The sequence below is a fragment of the Nerophis lumbriciformis genome, linkage group LG26 (genome assembly GCF_033978685.3).
Source record: "Nerophis lumbriciformis linkage group LG26, RoL_Nlum_v2.1, whole genome shotgun sequence".
In the NCBI taxonomy this organism is placed as follows: Eukaryota; Metazoa; Chordata; class Actinopteri; order Syngnathiformes; family Syngnathidae; genus Nerophis; species Nerophis lumbriciformis.
The window spans coordinates 10,162,501-10,177,500 of NC_084573.2; the positions used below are offsets into that span (position 1 = coordinate 10,162,501).

The 15,000-nt window shown below is 39.3% G+C and overlaps 1 protein-coding gene across 1 annotated transcript in view; it reads right to left on the reverse strand.

Moving 5' to 3' along the window:
- The window catches only part of snap25a (synaptosome associated protein 25a), a 65,898-nt gene that overhangs the window by 5,182 nt on the left and 45,716 nt on the right, over positions 1–15,000 (reverse strand). Inside the window, exons 5-7 of the mRNA XM_061987411.2 lie at positions 14,953–15,000; positions 2,089–2,208; positions 855–999 (exon numbers count right to left, since the gene is read on the reverse strand). The exon at positions 14,953–15,000 is cut by the window's right edge and continues 70 nt beyond it. Of these exons, the coding sequence (XP_061843395.1) occupies positions 855–999; positions 2,089–2,208; positions 14,953–15,000 (313 nt within the window). The remainder of the gene's footprint in view (positions 1–854; positions 1,000–2,088; positions 2,209–14,952) is intronic.

The window sequence follows — 15,000 nt, forward strand, 5'->3', positions numbered from 1 at the left end:
TAACATTCCTCACTTCAAGGTTAAGCACACAGTTTTGCAGACAACCAAAAGACCACATTTGGAAGAAAAGCACTAGCTGTTTTGTAATATGACAATGAAATAAAAAGAAGTAACACTTAAATTCGAATATATGTAAATATCTGCCTCCGACAGTAGTTATGCGGTGTGATGTCAGCAAGAGCACGGTCCAAGCAGCATTTTAGCTCAGCAGTGTATTTTTGTTCAATCTGTTCACTGGATCGCTACTTAATACAGAGACTGAATGTGCTTCCACGGCTGTAGTCTCCTTGTCCACAATCGGGGTATTGTAGGATTGCAAAGTTTGTCACTTCAATCGTTGATTTGTTGTTCATTATTCCCACATAGTAGTATCTATTCTTTATATGTATGTATGTGTGCGTAATTACATGTTGTGTGTTTGCTGTGGGATGTTGCCTCCTTCTGTTTGATATCAACTTTATTTTAGTTTTTATTGCTGGTTGTTGCTTTCATTGGTAAAAAGGGGACTTCCAGTATTAGCGTCTTTATAAATGCTTGAACGATACGTTAGGGGGCAGCAGCATACATGGCACTGTAAGTAATAAGGATCTATAATACCCCTTAGCATTAGCTCTAACTTGTTTATTTTACTAACAAATAAGCTTGACACATACAGGTAGATAAGTTCTCAATTACTCACTTTGTTAAGCATGTACTAATAAGCTAAACCATGACTATCTCTGGTATTTACCATGAAATATCTTTTATTACCGTTAATTATTATTATTAATATTATTATGGAAAACTTTGAAACAATACTCTTTACTTCAATCTTGAGCTAAGTGTTAGCATTTAGGCATTAAAAGTGTTAGCACCTTCTCCATGATCCTGTCGATCTGGCGGTTCTGGGTGTCGATCTCGTTGCCCATGTCTAGGGCCATGTGGCGCAGGTTTCCGATGATGCCGCCCACTTGCTCCAGGTTCTCGTCCATCTCATTTTCCCGGGCATCGTCTGTTACCCTGAAGCACAACACGGAAATATTCAAGTATTGGTAAAACTAGTTAGGGCGATACGGCTGAAAACTGTATAAAACACTTGTATCGCTTGATATCGATAATTATTGATATTTTTTATGACCTGTGGAAAATAAGGAACAGGATAAATATAGATGTTATTGTAAATGTAACCTTCTTGTGATTAGTATCCCTGTTATTAAGGCAGAAAGGAAATGTCAACACAAGAATAGAAAACATTCAGCTACATAAGTTAGACCACACCGACCATATATGGGCTCTTGCATACGTAGACTTCTTGCCCTAATTCCAGTTTTGGTTAGCCATCAGTCAGTCCTGCCTGCCACTAGTGATGGGCAGTAACTAGCTACATGTACTACGTTTCCCATTAGCTTGGCAGTAGCTTCACTACTCTTTGAACGAGTAGCGATTCCTGTAGCTTGGCTACTTTTAGAGCCATGTAGCAAGGTAGCTTACATCAAAGCTACAAAGATAAAATTGACAAGCCAAAATGAAATACGTAGAAAACACAATGACCTGGATGAATGAGAACATCCATACATCCGGAGAACATCCATGATGATTGGTTGGTGTTTGTATGGTCAGTCACAATTGGCTAAGGTGAGGGCCAAACATTACACACTGGCCAATCAGAGACAAGATAAGGCGGGTCATCGAAACCAGGAAGCAAAATCATAACAGACACTCATGTCACATGACGACGAGGGAGTCGGAGACAGAGGGACGCTTCAAGTTGACCACTCAAAAATAAAGAACCATACTTGAAAATGTCAGAGGAATTCTCTCCCGCAGATTAGATTTTTCCTTTTGTGATGAAGACGTGCAGTTAACCCACATTAATGCGTGTTCTTGGCCATATTTAGACAAAACAACACCCAAAACCTTAGTTTTTAGTTGTTTACTCTGTAAATCACAATCATAACTGCTCTCTTAATCTGAGTCCGAGAGTAACTTGCTGCCTGCCGCTTGCCCTGGGTCCTGTTCTGTGGTTCCCCGATATTGTGGTCCATCCAGAGTCCATAATGCCGTACTCTGAAAAGGTCAATTCTAGAAACTGCAGAGTTGCCCTCTTACCTGCGGATGAAGCCTCCGCTGATGGCCATCTGTTCACGCTCGTCCACCACACGGGCCGGCTGACTGGCCACCACCCCATCCTGGTTGTTCCCCCAGGCCTTGCTGGCTCCGCTCTTCATTCTGTAACCAGGAACAGCAGTTACTCGAGCCTCAATCAGGCCGACTTCTCCTTTGACCAATCAACACAGAGAGCCTTGGCTTTGAGGGCGGATTTAAGTACCGATCCATAGCAAAGGACTCCATTCATGCATCCGGTGGGGGACTAGACTAGGTCAAGCAAAGCATAGCAGGCATGGACTGGCTGGGAGTTTAGCAATGTGAGTGATGCTATATCATGTAGTGTAAACATGCAGCTAACATCCTGAACTATTAGCCCGCATGCACTTCGGGAACAAGACCCTGTAAAATGTAAACAAAACAACCCCCCAAGGTGACAGAAAACAGTAGACAAACGGGACAGATTGTACAGGACTGTCACATTGTTAGAGGAGGGACAACAAGAATACAAAATAAAAAACAATAATAACGCAAAGGAACTGAAGGAAGTCAAGAGAGTAAAACGTGACACCCCAAGCTCCGCCTTCTTTGTCTTTTATTAGCAGACCCATGTCTGACTCGGTAGAAAGAGTGTACGGACAAACAGAGCTGCTCTACCCAGATATGCCGTCTTTGTGCGTGTCATGGCGCTCGTTATTCAGCAGCTATTTTTAGTTAGTAAACAAAGAGGAGAAGGTTACAGCTGCCCGGGGTTTATATGCCCTCCCAAAACCGCATCACACCTCATTTACCTGATTTTGTTTAACGCTTTTGAGAAAGTCCTTCTTTTCAAACCATATCCTTCTTCAAAAGATGCTTGGACAGTTTGGGATGAGCCGATTGTTTAGAATAGAAGAGAGGAAGGCCATCTGGAGTGCAGTCCTCGGATGCAGTTGTCACCTTGACAACACTTTTACAGTACGAAGCCCTTTCTTTACAAGCCTGTCCTTTGTGTTTAAAACACAACGACGCAGTTTTAACATAAAAACTTTAATGGTACTTTAAAACCTGTGTTGTGGAGCGAGGGAATATGTACTTTGACCTAAAGTCAACCTTCCTTAATGCACAAATGTATCAAAGTGGCCCTGCATCCTTTGAAGTTTGCTGTATCTACATTTTGATTGTATATTTGAACATTGTATTTATTGTAGAATTAGTGACCAGTTGTTTTAATCTTTTATTTTAAAAATGATTAAAGCTAATTTAGTTTCCTTTCCTGTACTATAAAGGATCTGAACTGTGACCTTAATATGGAAGTACGGTTGAGGATGCCTACGGTTACAGTCCTAGTAAACTGTGAACTGTTACCTTAATATGGAAGTACGGTTGAGGATGCCTACGGTTACAGTCCTAGTAAACTGTGACCTTAATATGGAAGTACGGTTGAGGATGCCTACGGTTAAAGTCCTAGTAAACTGTGAACTGTGACCTTAATATGGAAGTACGGTTGAGGATGCCTACGGTTACAGTCCTAGTAAACTGTGACCTTAATATGGAAGTACGGTTGAGGATGCCTACGATTACAGTCCTAGTAAACTGTGAACTGTGACCTTAATATGGAAGTACGTTGAGGATGCCTACGGTTACAGTCCTAGTAAACTGTGAACTGTTACCTTAATATGGAAGTACGGTTGAGGATGCCTACGGTTACAGTCCTAGTAAACTGTGACCTTAATATGGAAGTACGGTTGAGGATGCCTACGATTCAGTCCTAGTAAACTGTGAACTGTGACCTTAATATGGAAGTACGGTGAGGATGCTTACGGTTACAGTCCTAGTAAACTGTGAACTGTTACCTTAATATGGAAGTACGGTTGAGGATGCCTACGGTTACAGTCCTAGTAAACTGTGACCTTAATATGGAAGTACGTTTGAGGATGCCTACGGTTACAGTCCTAGTAAATAGACAAAGATATACACTCAAAGCTCGATATGACGCGGCCCAATGCAACGCGATATTCTATATATCTGGGGTGTAGGACTAGCTAACGAACAAAGTCTGTTATTCGTCTTCGCTTGTAGGCCGTTTAGGACTGCTGCAAACTGGGCTAGTTAGCTCAATACGGCTAACGCTAGCAAGCGTGTCCACGGCATCCAATGTTTTTCTGCTCTTACTAACAGACACGTCGCTCTAGCAGGGACAATCTCTCCATGAGACAGGTGCAAGAAGAAGCCATGCGCAGGTTTTTACTTTCACAAAGTCGAGTTAGCTAATTTAGCTCTGCGAGCTTAGTGGCTAACCAGCTGAAACCTTGTGTGATGTGGGAACACAATCCACCATTCACATCACGTCTGGTTTGGGGATAATTTTATTGTATTGTTTCAAAAAGAAAAGGGTAAAAACTAAGGATTTCTATACAACATGATCTCGGGAATTATTAAGTATTTTATTGACCCCAACGACCAAGTTAATAATAATAATAATAATAATAGATTTTATTTGTAAAAAGCACTTTACATTGAGCAAACAACCTCAAAGTGCTACAGTGTATTTAAAAAAAAATTATAATAATAAAAAGATAATAAAAATAAAAACTAGAACAGCCTAATAGCTAGAATTAGTATGCATATATCTATAAAAAGGCTTTTTTTTTTTTTTTTTTTTAAAGAAGGGGTTTTAGGCCTTTTTTAAAAGCATCCACAGTCTGTGGTGCCCTCAGGTGGTCAGGGAGAGCGTTCCACAGACTGGGAGCGGCGGAGCAGAAAGCCAGGTCTCCCATAGTTCGTAGCTTTGTCCTCGGAGGTTGGAGGAGGTTAGCCTGTCCGGAGCGGAGGTGTCGTTTGGAGGATTTGGGGGTGAGTAGTTCTTTGTTTCTTTCAAAGTTTGAGTGTATTTCAGTAAAAAGATGAGTAATAAGTAAAGTAAGTAAAGTACAAATGATTGTCACACACACACTAGGTATGGTGAAATTTGTGTTCTGCATTTGACCCATCCCCTTGTTCACCCCCTGGGAGGTGAGGGGAGCAGTGAGCAGCAGCGGTGCCGCGCCCGGGAATCATTTTTGGTGATTTAACCCCCAATTCCAACCCTTGATGCTGAGTGCCAAGCAGGGAGGTAATTGGTCCCATTTTTATAGTCTTTGGTATGACTCGGCCGGGGTTTGAACTCACGACCTACCGATCGCTACAAGCAATAACTATTGAAGCTGCACTTCAGCCAAGAAGGAACTTTAAAGACGCCTTATGTAATAAATACATGTGAAGTCATCATTAAATGGCCCTGATATGTCAAAAGGCATTAATAAATCATGTTCTTTTCCAATACCTTTATAACTGATAACAGTAGTTCAGCAGGGATATGCTCATTTCTAAATTAGATTTACAGCCCTGAAATCTTGTTATTGTTTTCATTTCGATGCCCCGTCCTCCACCGTTTGACCAATTAAAAAGTCTGTGAGTGTGTCACATCCAGGTTGCCAGTTACGCACCGTCACCTTCATCGGGCTACTGCTACTGGTAAAGTTACTAAACATGTCAGACCTTAGTAAATCTAAAAGGCGTCGTTACGATTCTCAACTTATTCATGACAAAGCCAGGAAATGGGTTCCAACATTAGCACCGCTAATTGCGGTTTCTGGTACTGGATGTGCATCAAACACATATGGGGTGGTATTTGCTTGGCACAATATAATGCATTACATGTAATGATGTTCTACTTTGTGTATTGACAGGGTAGTAGGCTATATGATGTATGCATAAGGTGGTTTTTGCATAACGTGCGTCAGGTTGGATGCAACATGGGGTTATGCTGAACGAAATGTGGCGGTCATTTTACTGTTGGCCTTGGCTTGCCATCAAAGTAGGCCTATGCGATGTAAAATATATTATATATAATTATTTCGATGGTGGTCCGTGCGGTCAAACTAGACATTTTGGCAGGGTAATGCCAACAATCTGTCCCGACTCCCGAGAAAAAATATTGCAGCGTAACTTTACAAATACATTTGGCTAATCGACATCAGTATAGTATGGGCAGCACGGTGGAAGAGGGGTTAGTGCATCTGCCTCACAATAGGAAGGTCCTGAGTAGTCTTGGGTTCAATCCCGGGCTCGGGATCTTTCTGTGTGGAGTTTGCATGTCCTCCCCGTGACTGCGTGGGTTCCCTCCGGGTACTCCGGCTTCCTCCCACCTCCAAAGACATGCACCTGGGGATAAGTTGATTGGCAACACTAAATTGGCCCTAGTGTGTGAATGTGAGTGTGAATGTTGTCTGTCTATCTGTGTTGGCCCTGCGATGAGGTGGCGACTTGTCCAGGGTGTACCCCGCCTTCTGCCCGATTGTAGCTGAGATAGGCTCCAGTGCCCCCCGCGACCCCGAAGGGAATAAGCGGTAGAAAATGGATGGATGGACATCAGTATAACGTGGCATAATTACTGAGTAAACCATCTTCCAAGAAGCATAAACAAGAGAAACCTACAGCGTAGGACTCGTCGATTGCCATTTGAAGTTCCTAGGGTTAGGGTTCGGATTGGGCTGCGTATCTGGCAACCTCAGTCATGGAGAGTGGGAGGGGACTACAGAATTTTGACCATGATTGCAGTACCATTTCTGGCCACATTATTACACATGGCACCTTTAAAGGGGAACATTATCACAATTTCAGAATGGTTAAAACCATTAAAAATCAGTTCCCAGTGGCTTATTATATTTTTCGAAGTTTTTTTTTTAATTTTACCCATCACGCAATATCCCTAAAAAAAGCTTCAAAGTGCCTGATTTTAACCATCGTTATAAACACCCGTCCATTTTCCTGTGACGTCACATAGTGAATACAAACAAACATGGCGGAAAGAACAACAAAATATAGCGACATTAGCTCGGATTCAGACTCGGATTTCAGCGGCTTAAGCGATTCAACAGATTACGCATGTATTGAAACGGATGGTTGTAGTGTGGAGGCAGGTAGCGAAAACGAAATTGAAGAAGAAACTGAAGCTATTGAGCCATATCGGTTTGAACCGTATGCAAGCGAAACCGACGAAAACGACACGACAGCCAGCGACACGGGAGAAAGCGAGGACGAATTCGGCGATCGCCTTCTAACCAACGATTGGTATGTGTTTGTTTGGCATTAAAGGAAACTAACAACTATGAACTAGGTTTACAGCATATGAAATACATTTGGCAACAACATGCACTTTGAGAGTGCAGACAGCCCAATTTTCATCAATTAATATATTCTGTAGACATACCGTCATCCGCGCTCTTTTCCTGAAAGCTGATCTGTCCAGTTTAAGGGACGGTGTGAGCCAAGACATCCAGGGGGTTTAGCTCGCTCGTCTGCGGGAACAAACTGCCGCCATTGCTTGCCGTGCTACCGAGGTCCTTTGTCCCTGAATTGCTCACACACTCCGGCAGATTCAATGGGGGTTTGGCGGCAGATTTCTTTGACTTTATCATTGGAAATGCATCTGCTTTGAGTGTCGCAGGATATCCACACATTCTTGCCATCTCTGTCGTAGCATAGCTTTCGTCGGTAAAGTGTGCGGAACAAACGTCCAATTTCTTGCCACTTTCGCATCTTTGGGCCACTGGTGCAACTTGAATCCGTCCCTGTTCGTGTTGTTACACCCTCCGACAACACACCGACGAGGCATGATGTCTCCAAGGTACGTAAAACAGTCGAAAAAAACGGAAAATAACAGAGCTGATTTGACTCGGTGTTTGAGAAATTGGCGGATTGCTTCCCGTGACGTCATCGCTCGGAGAGCGAATATTAGAAAGGCGTTTAATTCGCCAAAATTCACCCATTTAGAGTTCGGAAATCGGTTAAAAAAATATATGGTCTTTTTTCTGCAACATCAAGGTATATATTGACGCTTACATAGGTCTGGTGATAATGTTCCCCTTTAAAGTAAACATCGTAAAATTGTATGCTTGCATTTTTTAGATGTTTTGTTTTCTAAATCATTTAACACGAAAGTTAAGTCTTTGTTTTGCATGTCAATGAACTGAACTGTGATGCTAAACATGACACTTCTGCTATATTTACTATGTTTTGTTGTTGGATTTTTAATATTTCAACAACAGTAAACTGCTCTCAAATGTATACTTCACATATTTTATCCTGTGTTGCTGGGCCACCATGCAGTGGTACCGTATGAGAAAATCTATCAGTAAGAGAGATGGTGGCTACTCAGCCTCCTACATGACTTGTATTAATAGAACTGGACCAAATCAAGGCTTCTCTGCCAGTTCCTGCTGACACACACACTTTCTTTGTGTACTTGCCGTTTCCCATCTGGCTACTTTTCCTCATCTTTTCATGTTGTTCCAAAATACTCTTTCCTCATCTCTCAAATGGATGCTCTCACCTGCGCTAATCAGCTTAGTGGTGGTTGAAGGGAGATGATCGGATTAGATGTTGCAAATACGGACCATACTGTGGCGGAATCTGTCAAACTGAGCTACCCTCAAACTAAAATGTTGACTTCTGAATTGGTCCCACTGTCTTAAGGATTTCAAGTTGAGGTTAGCACCTCTGCTTCAGAACCAGAAAATCGAGCATTCGGAACTCTTCTGTTCGCATGTTGTCCCCGTGTTTTGTGGGTTTTGATGTGCATTGCGGACAGAAGGATGACGTGGGTGTGTGACAGTTCCTTGGTCTTAAACTTAGAACCTACCTGTCTGTTGGTTTTTGAACTGGTGGGAGTGTCCTCATTGTACCACCCGAGATAACGTCACAACACAGGCTTCCTACTTTTGTCATGGTGCCAGCAAAGGTAAGGCCAGAGTGTTAAATTTCCCCCCGGTACCTCGAAGATCCTGGCTGTTTGAGGTCTCTTTTCCCACAGTCTCTCTATCTCCTTGTGAGACACATTGACCTAATCTTACTTATTGTCATTACTAAGCCACTATTGGGCAAAAAACGGATGTCTGACACAACACTTCACATGTGCTATCCTCTGTTAACAGATACTACACTTTTCTACAAATACTCTGACTTCTTCTAACACTGTCAAATCATGTTTGCTTGACTGGGGAAAGGTCCAGATCATACATAACTGCTAATGTCTGTTTTTGATAACAATTGGAGATAACCATGACCCTAACGGGGATAAGCTGTTTAGAAAATGTATGAATTATATTTTCTTAGTCCACATGTTTGTTTTTCAACTCTTTTATCTTGTCTTGTAAGATTTTCGATGGTGGTTGCAGGGCAGGATTGTGTCGATCTGTAGACTGGATTTGTGTCGCTACTTCAACCAGCGACAGGGAGGATGCTAACTCAAATTATGCTCCCAACTTAAAGCTCAACAAACAATTGAGCAAGTGCTTGTATCTCAAAATTGTTACACATTGAGGTATGCGCAGTATTTATACATCAAAATCAATTAAGGGTTTGCTTAAACCTTGTAACTTTTCTCTCAGTCCTAATTCTTATCTTTACTTTAAATGTTTTGCACAATATTCTTCCAGCTTAGTTAAAACCGTTTCAGTCGGGTCTGGGTTTAACCATTTCAGGTCTATACATACAAGGTCTGGTTGGGGAAAAAGTAACCGACACATATTTGGGTTGAGCTAGGCTGGAGATTCTGAGCTAGGTCCTTGTGATAAATATTAGACATGTGACATCACAGAGGCCGGGCGTCACACGAAATTTCTGTCCATATTGTAGACGTACAGTGGATCGCAACTGGACTGTTTGGTTTGTCTTAGAAGACGTTTCGCCTTTCATTCAAGTAGATTTCATCAGTCCATGCTTAGAGACTTAGATTGGTCAAATTTAGTTTGAAGACTAAGTCGTCTAGATGTGACCAATATTAAGTCTTATTGTGGATCATTAAAGGTTGTCTAAGTCTAGTCTTCAGACTACATCTGACCAATCTTAAGTCTTCTTCTTCTAGTCTTCAGACTAGATGTGACAAATATTAAGTCTTCTTCTGGTCTTCAGGGTAGATATGACCAATCTAAGTACCGCAATTTCCGGACTATAAGCCGCTACTTTTTTCCCTCGTTCTGGTCCCTGCGGCTTATACAACGGTGCGGCTTTTCTACGGCTTACGGTAACTAGGGGCGCGCACTACCGAGGATGCGCGAGACCGAGGCAGACATCTGGCGCCAGGTAACGAGAGCAAAACAAAGAGTAGGAGAGCGTCAGCGACAGTTTGCGCAAAGGAAGTGTTCATGCAAACACCCTCAATATGGAAAACAAACGGAGAAGTGCATATGATGATGATGAAGAGGACGGCGTAACGGCTGACGAAGCCGGAGCCGTTGATTCCACTGACGAAGAGGAAGGTTTTGAGAGCGAGAACAAAGGAGTGAGAGTGGCTGACGACGCCATTTTGGACCTGTTCTTCTCCGACACCGACAAAGAGGATTTCGGTGGTTTTAGTACGCAGGAGGAAGACGATGACACAATGATTAAAGACTGACTTTTCATATACCGGTAGTAGGCTGGTTATTTTGATAACGTAAACGGCCGCGGGACTGCACTTTTACTGCCGTGTTACAGGCGAGCACTTTGTATTACTTTGCACCGTTGTATTATTTGTACTCTGCACGAATGCTGTTCGCCATGTCAAAGATGTGAAAGTTTGATTGAATGATTGAAAGATTTATTGTTAATAAATGGGACGCTTTGCGTTCCCAAACAGTCATCTCTGTCCCGACAATCCCCTCCGTGGTAGCAGGAACCCCTATATACTACGGTAATTACACATCAAAACGCCTGCGGCTTATAGTTGGGTGCGGCTTATATATGGAGCAATCTGTATTTTCCCCTAAATTTAGCTGGTGCGGCTTAGAGTCAGGTGCGCCTTATAGTCCGGAAATTACGGTAGTCTTTAGACTAGACCTGACCAATCTAAGTCTGACAAGATCTGACCAACCTAAGTCAATGAGCCTACTTGGCAAAACATCTTCTAAGACAAGCCAAACAGTCCAGTTGCAATGGATTGAATGTCCGAAGATTGCAATGACCTGGATGAATGAGAACATCCATAGACATTGTAGACGTACATGTTGTCTGTAAACACTCTATAGAAAGTCTCTTAAACAATGGCATGAAGCACTTTAAGACAATAGTTTTTATGTTCACTGTAGTATAGCCTCGTCAATGATGGCAGTGGAATTGTGTCTTTAACAGAACCTCATAGAAAGAAGTCCATAGAAGTGATATCTGGTGACCATCTCTCCAGTTCTAGTCTGGAAAGGTTTCATTGAGAAACTGGATAACATGCAGTTTTGCAATGTGATTAAAAACTTTGACAACTACTGAGTACATGGTACAAATCCTGAGTATCTCATCTGTTTTCCATTGCAAAGACTTTGTGGACACCCTGTATTTCAAAATATTGCTGGTTATGCTGTAGAGCAGAGCATCAATGTACATACTCTACATGTACATCATCAACAAATGCATGGTGGTAGCATCATCACGTGCAGCAATGAGTTGCATAGTCAAGCATGCAAGAGCATTCCAAGGGTCATGCTCGCCACTCAGTCCGCGTCATTGGCGCGTCCGGTAAAGGGATGAGGTTGTTCAAGGAAAACAAAAGTGGTATAGTCGTCTGCATAAAAGTGAGCACCTTGTGGTAAAGATCGTGCAGGTGAAATGAGTCAAACAGTCCCAGATTGGACATTTTGACTTCTACATATTCCTCAGCCCTGGTTATGGTTTGACTATTCCTGGAGATCCCTGCTTCTATCGCTCTGGATCAATGCTCAAGCACATTCCTTTGCAGGAACGTGTTAGTGAGTGGATAAAACCTAAGTGGAGGCTCACAGAAAAGAGTACTTGGCTCAAGAGTGTTGAGAGAGGCACTTGCTGATAAACCTTGGCCTTGGCTGAGAGGACCGGACTCTTTTAGAGGGTCTGCTGCTTGCTAAAAGCAGCAGAAACCAGGTCTAGGCAGAACCTCGGCAAGGTTCTAGATCAGCCTGTGATGGTTTCAAGCGATAGTTATTGGGTAGCGGATGCGTAGATCCACCAAGACAAAGAGTTTAAGGCAAGAACACCAAGCAAGTGGCTATTTGTATTCTGGAAAACGGTCTCCAACTTTGTTACCCTTGATTAAGAATCTTCTCTCACTAATAGAACGATGATGCCACTAGTTTAGACCAGTGCCAAGTTTTACTGTACAAAGACCTCGTCATTAATGGAGGTGATACATTTTAAAATGGCGGGATAGCGAAAAGGGTATGCTAGATCTCAGTCAGGGCGAATGAAGTGTTTATTCAAGTATTATTTGTATTGTCTTTTTGCATATAAACTTGTTCATTCATAAATTAATTGTATGTATTTGCAAGTTTTTTTATCATTGTCATTAAGGGTGTCTTGAAACCACTTTTTCATTTCTGATACCGGTATTGGAGCCCTGAGTATTGGCCGATACAAAAATTGCTCGGATATCAGCACGAATCCTAGTACATAGCTTAATTTTCGTATTTTGTTCTGTGGAATGTTGGCTAGAGATGTGTCAGTAAAATATGCAAATGTGTGTTTTAATCATGAACACAGTTAGATCAATCATGCAGTTTATTTTGAGCATACAAGCTCTTTTATTTTACTACACGGTCAGTGATCAGATCAGTAACATGCCACTACAAAGATGAGTGAGGAGACTCCGACTGGTGGTCTCACTGGTACAAAATATTATATTTCAAATATATCCTGAAAAAACTAAATACTATATTTAAAATACATCCTAAAAAAACCTTAAATGAAACTAAATATTATATTCAAAATACATCCTTAAAAACGTTTGATTAAACTAAATATTATACTTAAAATACATCCTGAAAGAACTTTAGATAAAATCAAATATATTTAAAATACATCCTGAAAGAACTTTATATAAAACTAAATATTTAAAATACATCCTGAAAGAACTTTAGATCAAATGTAATATATTTAAAATACATCCTGAAAAAACTTTAGATAAAACTAAATATTATATTTAAAATACATCCTTAAAGAGTTTGATATAACTAAATATTTAAAATACATCCTGAAAGAACTTTAGATAAAACTAATTATTATATTTAAAATACATCCTGAAAGAACTTTAGATAAAACTAAATATTATATTTAAAATATATCCTGAAAGAACTTTAGATAAAACTAAATATTATATTTAAAATACATCCTGAAAGAACTTTAGATCAAACTAAATATTTAAAATACATCCTGAAAGAACTTTAGATAAAACTAAATATTATATTTAAAATACATCCTGAAATAACTTTAGATCCAACTAAATATTTAAAATACATCCTGAAAAAACTTTAGATCAAACTAAATATTTAAAATACATCCTGAAAAAACTTTAGATAAAATATTATATTTAAAATACATCCTGAAAGAACTTTAGATAAAACTAAATATTATATTTAAAATACATCCTGAAATAACTTTAGATAAAACTAAATATTATATTTAAAATACATCCTGAAAGAACTTTAGATACAACTAAATATTATATTTAAAATACATCCTGAAAAAACTTTAGATCAAACTAAATATTTAAAATACATCCTGCAAAAACTTTAGATAAAACAAAATATTATATTTAAAATACATCCTGAAATAACTTTAGATCCAACTAAATATTTAAAATACATCCTGAAAGAACTTTAGATATAACTAAATATTGTATTTAAAATACATCCTGAAATAATGTTAGGTAAAACTAAATATTTAAAATACATCCTGAAAAAACTTTAGATAAAACTAAATATTATATTTAAAATACATCCTGAAAGAGTTTTAGATAAAACTAAATATTTAATATACATCCTGAAAGAACTTTTGATACAACTAAATATTATATTTAAAATACATCCTGAAAGAACTTTAGATAAAACTAAATATTATATTTAAAATACATCCTGAAATAACTTTAGATCAAACTAAATATTTAAAATACATCCTGAAAAAACTTTAGATCAAACTAAATATTTAAAATACATCCTGAAAAAACTTTAGATAAAACAAAATATTATATTTAAAATACATCCTGAAAGAACTTTAGATATAACTAAATATTTAAAATACATCCTGAAAGAACTTTAGATATAACTAAATATTATATTTAAAATACATCCTGAAATAATGTTAGGTAAAACTAAATATTTAAAATACATCCTGAAAAAACTTTAGATAAAACTAAATATTATATTTAAAATACATCCTGAAAGAGTTTTAGATAAAACTAAATATTTAATATAGATCCTGAAAGAACTTTTGATACAACTAAATATCATATTTAATATACATCCTGAAAGAACTTTAGATACAACTGTTACCAAGTCCTGTGCAAATAAATAAGATGCATTCAAGTAAAAGTTTTACGAACCTTCCTTGATGACATTTTGACAATAAAATTGCATTTGTGTACAAAATAATCATTTTGCAGCTCTAGTTTTAACTAAGTCTCATGTATTTTGCTCTAAAGAAAACAAATATTTTTTTTCAGTACAAAACCTGAATTACCCGTAAATTAAATTCTAGTTTAATTTTTTAAAAGTTTACAAATTGTTTCACATTAATAAAAAAGCATGAACAATTTGTATTTTTTTTTTTTTAAAGAAGGGGCTGAAAAAAAATTGTGCTTATGACCGTATTTAACCAGAGTTGGCCTTGGTACCGGCACGACTGGGCCTGTGTTTAGCTGGCATTGGATGTGCCGTCTGGCTGACGTATGTATGTATGTACGTACAGTATATATGTATGTACATATGTACTGTATGTGTATATATGAGTGTGTGAACGTTCTCTGGATTGCCGTGATCATGCCAGCAATGTATGGTTGGTCTCTCAAGAGGCATGGCTACTTGTTGTCATGGCAGGCAGGCAGGCAGGCAGGCAAGCAGCACCTACTTGTTACATGGGCAGGAGCAAAGCCCACAGAATTTCCCTAGATCGTTC